Here is a 12,516-nt window from a genome sequence, read left to right as displayed (position 1 = left end):
TAACACACATCATAAAAGCAATGAAAGACAAAACCTGACATTACAGTTTTTATTTCCTTGTTTAATTAGTTATTTTACATGTGTTGACATAATGAATTAATTAACAAGTAAGAATTAATAATGTTCCATTGATAAAAAAGGGAATTAAACCATGATTCATGCATTTTTCAAGATGTATGTGTACCATGAAACATATTCTGTGAATCGATCCTCCCCCCCTTAAAAGAAAAAGTAATTTTTGCCGGACTGAAATAATTTCTTGCAGGTTATAAAAGCTGTACAACTGCCAAAGATGTGTAGCATATACCCACATGATCATCGGTTTATTTATGATTACAGAAATACAAACTGATGTTATGCAATCTAGAATAAGTCTATTTGTTTACTTCATTTAAGTCAACATAAATGTAACTTTGTCAAAGCCCAAGTGATATATGGTGAAACTTTACTCTAAATATTTATACTGTATCCCAATTTTTTAATGATTGGGATGATACTTTTTAAACTGAAATTTTATTTCTAAAATTGATAATTTTTGTGTTTCATTTTTTATCTCAAAAGTTCTGTTTTTCCTGCAGTGACTTCTTTCCCAAATGAAGTGAAAAACACTTTAATTGGCATAAAAGATATTTTGAATCGGTATAGGTGTCACTAGTTGATATAACATGAATGTAAAACACTCCTTTTAATGATTTTGAAAGTATTTACCAAATTTGTTCTATTGAACAGCAAATTGCTAACTGTTTAAATTTGATATTTTAAAAGTTTACTGAGGTGTTAGAATTGATTTATTTAAGCCTACAATTTTCTGTGGAAAATTCATCATATCTCTCTTCATAAGAGGGGACTTTGAAATGTAATCACCCTGGCTTTGTGCTCTACAAATGAGCCATACTTAAGATCTATGCTGGAAAATTAAAACCATTGATCTTTTGAACAGTTCTACTGATCAAAGAGAGATTCATACATCGTATGAAATTAAAGGGACAAAATTTGTTCAACATAGGGTTTATCATTTTGACTGCGCACTTCTGCATAAATTCTATCTCTAATTCTTTGTTTTACAAGAAATTTCTCTCTTTGTCAAAGTACAAACCAGGTATTTCCCCCCATTTTGAATTAGGTTAATGTCTTGTGGGTTCCTCCTACTAGTTGTGTTCAGAGTTTAAAGTACATTAATGCTAGTCCTGTAAGAAATGAAACATTCCACTGGATATTTGAGACGGGAAAAGTGAAATTTTATCCCAACAACTGTGAAAACTTAGAAGATCTTTACTGGCAAAAAGTTGAAGCTTTGTAACTCACTTGGATCTCTAAAAAATGAGGACCAACCACTTTGACTAGATCCTAATAAGTTTTTTAATCATTTTTTAATGTATTCTTGAATTTGATTTCAATTCTTTCATGCATTCCTCTCAAAGAAGAAAGAAAATTTATGTAACTTTGTATTTAAATAAATGTTTTCACAGATTTAATCACTAAATATAACACATTCTTCATTATTTTTATTTTTTCCTGATATATGATATGTCCTGTAGGCAAGCTAATCAGGCTTGGGACACAGTTTAGATGAATCCTTTGTGATTGCTGGTGAGGGTCTTTCTCACAGAGGCTTGGGTTTCATTCATTGTGTAGAGACAGTTTGGTGACCTTGGGTGATTAGAACACACCTGTCCTCTACAGGTGATGTATGGGGAGGGGGGCTGTACCCTTAATCAGAAAAACCCTCCATATATAATCCAAAATTTACTGCAATAAAACTCAAGATCACAATCGACATGGATAAGTAAACCAAAGGAATTTTTCTTCTGAAAATTCAACTTCTTTAGAAATTAAGGCTGTGATTCATTGATACATGTAGTTTCTCATGCAAAGATTTAATCAGGTATTTAAAAGTTGATTTTTCAATTTCTGAAGAATTAAAAGAATTAATCAGGAATGAGGAGTGTTTTACAGGTATTTAGTCACAGTGGTTTTCTTTGATGAGGTGAGATGTGGGAGTTTGATTATAGCTGTATTAATGCATTGATTGGATTAAGATACTATCTGTAATATGTATTGTATTGGGTATTTATCAATGTTCACTGTGCCAGGAAAACTTGAACTGAGAGAAATGTGAAGTAAGAGTACAAGAGATTTATGACACACCGTAAATTCACAGATTTAACATAGAAAATGGTACAAGAAAGATAACTCATATGTTTTAAAATTATTTTTGAACATCTTAAGCTCTGTTTCTGAAATTTAACAAAATATATTTAGTAGGAAACACCAAACACAGACAGGGGGTCAAAAAGTTAAAGTCTGTGTTTTAATTATTTTAATGTCACAAATGTAAAAAATAAATCACTGTGCAAGTGCAACCTGGTAATGAAAATCAAATTGTAGTACAGAAGCCATTACGTTTGCTCTTCCATTAATGGTCATAACTTACTCAAAGGATAATACAGGGATTTTAAAATAAAAATCTCATTTACATTCCAGGCTAGTATACAAAAATGTTAATATAAGCATTGAATCATTATATTTTGAAAGATAAATTAGTCTCCTAACTGTAAAGGTACTGTGTGCAATCAAATTTTCATGATACACATTACTGCTCAATTTGTATGCACACACTGTTTCTTATGACACTATCTTTCAAAAAATAATGCTTCAATGCTTATTAATTTCTATCAAACTATCAGTGACTTTTAATGTCTTATGTAAAGACAAATGAAAGAAATAAACTTCTTCCAAAATCTTGAAAAAAAGAAAAAAACTTTAAATGTTAGGTTTATCTAATTTAAATTAGTTTAAATGCATAGATTATAGTTTTTCATTTTAAAATTCACAAAAAAATGGGATTTAATTAAATTGTACTGAAAGAAAAGAAAGACAACTCTTTCTGGCTTATATTGTCTAATGATAGATAACTCGAGATGGCTTAACTAAGTAAAAGAGAGAAAAGTAAGCTTACGGCAAATTGTCAACTAAAATGTAGCAAGGAGGACTAATGTAGTTCTAGAAAAAAAGTACTAAACTAGCTCCTCCTAAGTTTTTTACAATATTTGATAAGCAGTATATCTCGCCCAAATTTGTTTTGTTATATCTCTTTAGAATATCTATAGTGATCAGATACCAGAATCATAAAGGAAATTTTGTAAATTGTTTTTGATTTTTATTATATAAACAAAGCACATAAAATATAAAATGCAGTGAAATTTGTTTTTGTTTAGTGTTTTAATTTGAATTTTTAAGAATCATTTTATAGCAAGCTCAGTGAGCAAATCAAAGTGCCACTTGTAATGCAAGCTTAATAGACTAATTAATGTAGAAATTCAGAATGGAATCTGCAAATTTTCCTGTGTATCAAACCTTACCAGAAATCCTTCTCTAACAGGGTTCCATGCTTTCTGCCTAATGGAGAAAGTATAATTCAGTTAAGCTTAAATTTATGCAGGGAGCTTAAAAGAAACCATAAAATTGTTGCATATACTCTATAATGCCTTATGTTAAAATATTACGTTTTGGCCTACCATATTTAGAGTCTGTTCGAGACATGCAGATTCTCACCTCTCACATTACATGTGACATCACACTAAATAGACTGTTTCTCTCTAAATGTGAAGTTTAACAGAGTCGGATCCCAGTACAAAGTTGCAAGTGTAACTTAGCTGTGTAAATCTGCACTTGCCCAAAATATCACATCGTAAAAATATTAATAAATAAATATTCATTTTGTAAATGACTACAATTTTGACTTAAGTCGGAGATTGCTTCATAATCCTTGGACAGATCTTGTGGTGTATTCAACAGCACATTTTGAATACAGCACATTTTCTTACTCCACCATGAAAGAGTTCCGTTGCACTGTTATTATTTTTAACATTTTCAATATAGATGTAATTAGTACTTATATATATACATATTCATTTGAGGTGGAAAAACTTCAAAAATACAGTTCATGATTCATGTTTAATATTTATACATGTATCAAATTAATACTTGATGGCGTGAATACCCGCTACCTAACGGAACCCTCCCATGGTATCACATCAAACATACAACAAAGTGACACAGGCAGAACAAAGTATATGGTTTAAATAAACATTTGACAGATTTATAGGTAGGTTTTAGAATTTGGTGAAAAAGTTCACCTGGGCCCATTTTATCATGAGTGATTGATATGCAATTGATCTGTTTTTAAATATTCATAATGGTGTTTGTTAATTGTTTGAAAATTCATCATTATCAGAGAATAATGATTGATTTTGTGTCAGAAAATGAATATCGTTCTTGTTTTGTCTGTCGCATTGTGTAACTTTTCCCTGTAGCATTTACGAAAACCAGAAAAATGGATGTTAATGATGAAGCCTAAGGCTTATGAATTTTTTTAAAAAAAATGAATTGTAATTATTTCCTTACTTCAAATCAGTTAAAGAAAACAAAAATAAGATGAAGAAAAAAAGACCAATTCATATTTTTATATGGAGATTAACCATCAATGAACTCATTAAGCAAGAATTAATATGCTTAATATATTCAAAATTAATGACATTCACCTGGAAATAAAACGCATCACGATAGCTTTATGACAGCTTATGACTTTACCCCCTTAAGGGCCCCCCGATGTTAAGTGCAACAGTGACAGTATAGTCATTCTTTGGAAGAGCAGTAGTAATTTACCACAATGTGATTTGCCGATTTTCTAGTATATCAGTTGATCTGGTCCCCAATCTACCGGTGTACAAGTTCAAATGGGTTTTGTTCTTTAGCCAAGTTGTGTTTTTACAAGTTTCTTCATTTAAAAAAAATGTGTCACAGAAGAAACATGGAAATTAACTGGGAGAGGAATTGGATGTAATATATATAATTATGTGGATTATGGCTTTAATACACAATTAAAATGAAACCTCAGAGGATATATACGTCTTCCATATACGTAAATGTCTCAGGTAAGATTAAAAAGCTTATGAAAAGTTTTTGTAAGAAATTAATCTTCCTGTCAGTTTCAGCACGGACTGATTTTCTCTTCAGGTGATAATAGAAATTAAAGACAGTTTTTAAATGAAATTCTATGATTTAAATCACAAGCATGGATATATTATTTTTCATATAATTTTCATTCTATTTCAAAGTGAGAATTTTATCAGAAGCAAATAGGTAAATTATCATGGAATTGCTTGGTCTCACTCTTTCAGTTCATAGGGCTAGTATGTGTTACATACTTTTTAAAAAAAATTTTAAGATGATATTTATCTTTTTGAAGGAAGCGTGATTTTTTTTTATTGTTGACATTTTAATAGAAGTATCATGGGTGTAGATTGATAGAAGCTGATCCATGCACAATGTAGGAAGTGGTTTGAATGATTCATCGTCCCCGAATAGAAACAATGCACATGTCAAAGCATTATACCTAGGGAGACCTTTTAAACTTATTGAAGTCATTGAGAATGCCTGAATATGAACTGCTACATCTGTAAGATTCTTAATTTTAATGCTTGTTTACCTTTCTCACCTGCTAATTACCTGTACAATTACTACAAACATGGTGCATTGCTATCACAACATGTCACGGAAAACTGCTTGGAGGGTATTAAATCGTAATTGAAAGTTTTTATACATTCTTTAGTGGATCATTTGCTTTATGACTATTATGACTGAATTATTGACATATGAAGTGATTTCATTTTTCATATCAAGGAAGTTTTTTTTTCCCTTACAAAAATGATAATGTTATTTTTTCCCGCATCTGAAGTAGTTTTAAGATGCTGGTATGAGATAATGTTGCTATTTACATGAGATCTTGCTTCCGTGCTGAAGTGTGCACAAAAATAATAGGTACAGGGTATAAATGGTGAAATATTTCCCACTCTGGCCTATAAGTAAACAATCCTATAGGTAATATTGTATAAGAATTGTGTTTGGTGTGACAGATTCCTGCATTAGTTAATCTTCCTGTCTGATACACATTCCTGTGGTTGACATGGTAGGTCCCGTCCACCACAGATATTGGGTACATCTAAGTCGATAAGGTGAAAGGTCGTCAGCCTGAAATACTGGAGAAATGTCCCAAGGAGTGCTGTCAATGCCTTGCACCTAGATGCATATAATCTCTAGATTAATCTCAATGATATTAAAATCAGACATTTATCTGATTTCTTGATTCGTAAAACAAATACACCTTTATGACCTCTAATTTGTGTATATATTAACTATTGACATAGATATATAAAGACAACAATCATAAGAAGTAGCTATCGATGATGACATTTGTCCTACTTTTGTTATCTTATTGCTTCTGAAGAAGGTAACTTGGAAACACTTTTGAGTGACCTTGACCCTGACTGTGAATAACCTTGACTCACTTTGATTGAGGTTCTTAGCTTCTGTTTTATCTGTGCATAAAATCTTCCTGCTTTTTAAACTGATACTCATGTAAATCAACTATAATTCGTGACAATTTTTGTTCAGTTTGAAATCAGTCTTGGACTATTTTCATGACTTGAAAACTCTCTACCTAAATGCACAGTTATTATATATAGGGATGTATCCAATATACCAGTATACTATAGTGCATAAAACTGCATGCAACCAGGTGTTTATCATGTTATCGCACTTTAGATTATTACTATTTGTTTAAATTCAACGTGACTTCCCGCTGTTCTGACTGTATTCAGAGCCTGCTAAGTGTTTAACGAAATTGTTAACTTGTTGAAATATTAAATAAAATTTATAAAACTTTAATCCTTGTAGATTGCTTAAGAGATTTCTCATTAAAGAGGGGAGGGAAACTCATTCAAATTATATCATACACAAAAAAAAAAAAATTCAGATTCAAGGAAATTGATTCATGTTAAAGATAATTTTATTTTCTGTAAGATCCATTTAGAATAAAGACTGTTGTAAGCATGAATTCATTATAAGCAGCTTTGCTTTAACCATGTTTACTATACTCAGTTTACTGGCACAAGTAGAAGGTAAATTCCTCCCTGACTTTACTGTTAGAAATTTCAACTCCTCCATAAATTACTTAGGACAGGAACAAGCACCTTGTAAGGTGACAGTGTAATAAGCATAAAGCAGGTGCTACCATATAGCTGTCCCCTTACACGTAAAGCCAAGTCTGAGCCATAAAAAACATGTCTACACCTCTGATATTATGATGTTTTTATTGGGCAAGGTAATCAATTTTCTGGCTATAAGTGATACTTTTCTGTACAGTAGGGTCCCCTATTCCTGATAGCAGTACATGTATACTTTAGTTATAAAGTTTTACATCTTAATAAAAGACTTCTGTGTTTAAAAAAATCTCAGTCAAAACCCATCTTTAAAAAATTCGGTTTACGGAGTATGTTGACCTCTCGTCACCCTTCTAACGGGACAAATCCTATTGCTCTCTGTTGTTGATCAAAGAAATTTACAACTTTAATTGAAGATTTCAGTAATACATGTATATCTCTTTTAAGAAGACACACAAGCTGAAAGAACTTAAAAAAGGGCTGACCTACTTTCAAAACTTTTTTTCAATAAATTAAATATGACAGTGTTATACAATATGTGTGTGCTGTCATCTGACACTGATTTGTGATACGGGGACCCAGGTACCTGACAAAGTATCTACCCTACATCAGACTCTGTGGTATGTGTTGTTTAGGGAGGGAGGTATAAAATCCCTCATTATCAGCTGATAAGGGGGTGCATACCTGTTCTATACCTGTAAAATAATACATGCATTGCCTGGAACATGTCAACAGGTAGGCCTTCAAATTCTTTTGATACATACCCTAGTTTTATGTTTATGTTGTTCTTTGTATGACTAGAGGAAAAGGTAATAGTATAAGATTGATTTTGTTCTTTTTAATTGTCAATTTATTAATGAAAATATTTTTTACCATTTTGTATGAACTATGAGGTGTTTGAAATTTTACATGATTATGAGTTTAATGTCAAGTTGTTATGACCTCTATTAATGAAAAAAATTTCAACCATTTTATTTTTTTTATTTTGGGGTCACCTTGAAAGTTGAAATTAATACTTGCAATAAGTATGTTGTGAAATCCCTACTACTTTTGTCATCAACGGTGTAGGTACATGTATACAGTGTATTAGAATATAAATGTCAAACATTAAGAAAAAAATTAACCTTTTATCATTTGGTTTACATTTCTTTCTCCTTTCAGTACACTTGTAATTTATCTGAATCTATGATAAATTCATTATCTTCTATCTTAAGTTCATGTTCAGTTCCATGTAAAGAACTATAATGAAATCAATCAACTTCAACTCCATGTATAGCAGAATGTCTGACAAATTGTTCAAGCTCAACCCTTAGTATGTAAAGCAGATTGTCTCAGCAAATTGTTCAAGCTTAACTCTTTGTAAAGCAGATTGTCTCTGCAATTTGTTCAAGCTCAACCCTATGTATAGCAGATTGTCTGACAAATTGTTCAAGCTCAACCCTATGTATAGCAGATTGTCTGACAAATTGTTCAAGCTCAACCCTATGTATAGCAGATTGTCTCTGCAAATTGTTCAAGCTCAACTCCTTGTAAGGCAGATTGTCTCTGCAAATTGTTCAAGCTCAACCCTTTGTAAAGCTGTCTTTGCAAAGTGTTCAAACTCATCCCTATGTATAGCAGATTGTCTGACAAATTGTTCAAGCTCAACTCTTTATAAAGCAGATTGTCTCTGCAAATTGTTCAAGCTCAACTCTTTGTTTAGCAGATTGTCTCTGCAATTTGTTCAAGCTCAACCCTTTGTAAAGCTGTCTCTGCAAATTGTTCAAGCTTATCCCTATGAATAGCATGTCTCTGCAAATTGTTCAAGCTTATCCCTATGAATAGCAGATTGTCTGACAAATTGTTCAAGCTCAACCCTATGTATAGCAGATAGTCTGACAAATTGTTCAAGCTCAAACCTATGTAAAGCAGATTGTCTGGCAAATTGTTCAACTTTAGATTGTCTGACAAATTGTTCAATTTTAGCCCCATTTACAACACTGTTTGATCAACATTAGCCCATGCAAGTACAATGCTCAGGTCAACTTTAGCCCCATGTATATACAGCAGATTGCCTGGCAGACTTCCCATGAGCTGATACAGCACTATCTAGCAAATCCTTGTTGTGTCTGGATTTTAGTACCAATTGTCTAAAATTTTGAAATTAGGTTTGTTCTATGAAATAGTATTTGTTTATTGAGAGCCTGTTCATACTGTATTAAATGGTGTTTTAAGTTTGATGTTAACAATTCATATAATGTTGAAGTGTTTTTCCAGACAGTGGGTGCCAAATGCCGCCCCATGCCTGTGTATATAAGGAAACAATTGCAAGATACACTAATCCCTCTAAACTTACGATAGATTTAACCACTGTTTACATTTTAAACGTGATTGTTTCAGGGCCAAGTAAATGTGAACAGCTCTCTCTTACACAAAAGATTTTTAAAGCATAGAAATATTTAAGCTTGTTATTTTAAGGATTGAAAAAGAATGAACAAATGATTCAGGTGTTAGAAATATGTAAAGTGATTGTGATTTGTGGTGAAAGTAATAGATACATGACAGATATATTCTGTGGTCATGGCCTTGGGTACTAGGATCTAAGTCTCTTTGAGTGACTCAAGTCTTGAATTGTCTGGTCTAAGCATGTGCTGTCGGCTGTTGTACAACTTTTTTACGGGCCTCGGAATTCCTTTATATAGCCGCGGTTTGTAAATATAGAATTCCTTTGCGTGTAACTGCACGAAGTGAAATCATGTGTTTTGCACTCTTTCAACTTAAATTTTAGTGATTTTAATAAATTGTTACCTAGACAGTGATTTGCAAAAAATAAATGACAAATTTTCTAAAATGAAATTTTTTGTGGTTTTCAAATATCCCATGTTTGACTTGCACATGCAATTGATTTGAAAAAAAAAGTGTTAACAGAATCGGGTCTCATTTCCTATTTGTTGTGTATTGGAGATATTTTGAGGTTGTTTTAGGTTTTGAGGTTGTTTTAGGTAATTAAGTCAGATACACTGATAAATTATCTCTCTCCCATTCATTAGCCCAGATTTTGAATTTAAGGACCCTGGGGCTGTCATAATGGAATTCTTTTTGCGACATTTTTTACATTGTTTAATTTCCGTAAGAATCTATTTCGTTAGGCAGAATTAATAAATTCTGCATATGTCTAGGATGTTTCTTAATCCCTTATGTATTTGTTGTACATTGTATTGAGGCTATATAGGTAGCATTCCTTGTGATGTACTAATAGAATATTAACCTAGAATATAAAGTAGCTGGAATATTTTTCATATAATTATATACACACATCTCCTATATATCTACAGTTAAAACATTTTGTTCAGATTGTCAAAATTTGTAATGTAGTGGTTAAAGGATTATGCCAAAGAATTAAAATTCCTCAGAGAGTTGTTGAACTTTTGTAGCTCTTTTGTTACTTTCAGGTGTTGGGCAAGATTTGATTAATTTTAATTATAATGTATACCACAGAGGCGTGCACCTAGCTATTATGATATCCCTAACTGTATAGGGCCGTGAAATCAATATCGAACTTTTTGGATATCTGTCTCGGGGACAAGATTTTTTAATAATTAAATCTCAGAATGCTCTGTAATCCATCTTTTGGGGAATTCCTTGCTAGCTTTTCTTTTGTCCACCAGAGAAAGAATGAATTTAATGTGGCATTAATTTTGACACTTTTCTTGTTGGTTAATAGTATTTGCTTCATTTACTATTTGTTGTAGGGGTATTTTGTTTACTTGTATGTGTGTATTAGATTTAACATTTTCTTCTGAATCAGCGTATTTGGGATGTAGCAAATATTACCAAAAATTTATGGAATTAGAACTATCTTATTTTAATTGATATGGATATAACCAAACCTGAGGGTAAGAATGCATAGTACTTGCAGTGACATGCGGTATATTAATACTTGTCAATGCATGTCACTTATTCAGAGTCATAAAGAAAAAACAAAAAAATGTTAAGTATTCTATTCAGGTGTAAACAGTAAGCAGTTGATTACCCGTACGGTTAATAAACACATGAAAACTGTTCTTTTGTTTTGTAATAAAAGGTTGAAAAGTTCGTGAAAACTGCCATATCTATCAAAATCTTCCTTGTATGGTAGCTTTATAACACTAAATTCTTTGAATTCTTAAAGTTTTAAAAATAAATTTTGTGATTGAGATTTAATGAATCAGAGTGTCGTAGGAGTTAGAAGGTCCTGGCTTCTGACTTATCTGAAATCCAAGATCTCCCAGATCAAAGATTTTTTGTAGAAGACTTTAAGAGGTATAAAAACAACAAAGAACCATGAAGTCATGTTTAAATATTCAACTCCTAATGGTTTTTCCGTTTATCATTCATTCATTATTCTTTACTTAAAACTGAATGAAGGCTGGTGATAAGACATTTATGTACTTTTGATGATTTATGTACCAATGATGCGACATGTTTTCATGTATGTGGTGTGGTTTAGTAAAATGTCTCTAAATCACGGATATATATTGAACTTAAAAACCATATGCAACAGATATTTCACACACACCCAAAAAAATGTACAAAACTTTTTAAAAATAATTTTCTAGAGGTACTGTGAGGTTCGATGAGCTCACTGAATTGATAAGATGCCTCCCATATGGTTATAACTGGTGTGGGTAAAAAGAATGCCCATGTTTTCCTGTGGCAAATTCAAATATCATGTGACAAAAACATTTAAGTATTTGTAAATATTAAAATTAAAGGAGGTGCACAATGGCAATTTATGTATAATCAAAGATTCTGTGAAAGTTTCATCAAATTTCATTCAGTGGTATGAGAGAAACCTGTCTTTACTATGCTGAACATTCTTTTTCCTGTATTTTTTCAGACGAGTTCCATGTGGATCCAGTTTCAAAGTAAGTAGGCGTTATACAAACCAATGACGACATACAGGGTCTTTAACCATACTCAATTATTCTCTAGGTCAAAGGATGAATGGAATTATGACCTAACAAGGTGTAACTGACTCTTAGATATAAAGATAACAAAAAAAATATGCCTGTTTTTTTTTTTTAAACTTCATACAAGATATATACCCTACCGTTTGTCAAGCGGGGGTGTCAATAAAAATATATTTTCTGGAGATGCCAGATATGAAGGTGAATAGTTCAGAATGTTAAAATTGATTCTAATTTTATTGAATTGAAAAGATGTCTTTGTTTCTTTCAGGTGGAAGCCAAGCTAGAAGTGTAGATGCTGACCATTGATTATGTAAGTGGACAATGTGGGCAACACACCTACCCCCAAAAATTCCTGTCGTTTAATTTTCGTTATTTTTGTATATTTAGCATAAATGAATGCCCAGTTGACTTACAAAGTGGGCAAATTCAAATACAGTATCATATTTAAAACAAGACGAAAACATTTAAGTATTTGTATAATATTAAAATTAAAGGAAGTAATGATGACATGTTTTAAAAGAGTTGACAATTTAACTTGAAAGTTTATAATCACCAACATATCTGTCTCAATCACTTTAAGA

General features: G+C 31.7%; 1 protein-coding gene across 1 annotated transcript in view; it reads left to right on the top strand.

The window, feature by feature from the left end:
• The window catches only part of LOC134233067 (palladin-like), a 39,019-nt gene extending 26,754 nt beyond the window's left edge, over nucleotides 1-12,265 (top strand). The window contains exon 20 of the mRNA XM_062715063.1: nucleotides 12,204-12,265. Coding sequence (XP_062571047.1) covers nucleotides 12,204-12,241 — 38 coding nt within the window. The 3' untranslated portion in view covers nucleotides 12,242-12,265. The remainder of the gene's footprint in view (nucleotides 1-12,203) is intronic.
• The last annotated feature ends 251 nt before the right edge of the window (nucleotides 12,266-12,516 follow it).

Source organism: Saccostrea cucullata, unplaced genomic scaffold (genome assembly GCF_032062105.1).
Source record: "Saccostrea cucullata isolate Sc308-1 unplaced genomic scaffold, CSIRO_AGI_Scuc_v1 ctg50, whole genome shotgun sequence".
Taxonomy (NCBI): Eukaryota; Metazoa; Mollusca; class Bivalvia; order Ostreida; family Ostreidae; genus Saccostrea; species Saccostrea cuccullata.
This window is presented reverse-complemented; position numbering and strand designations above follow the sequence as displayed.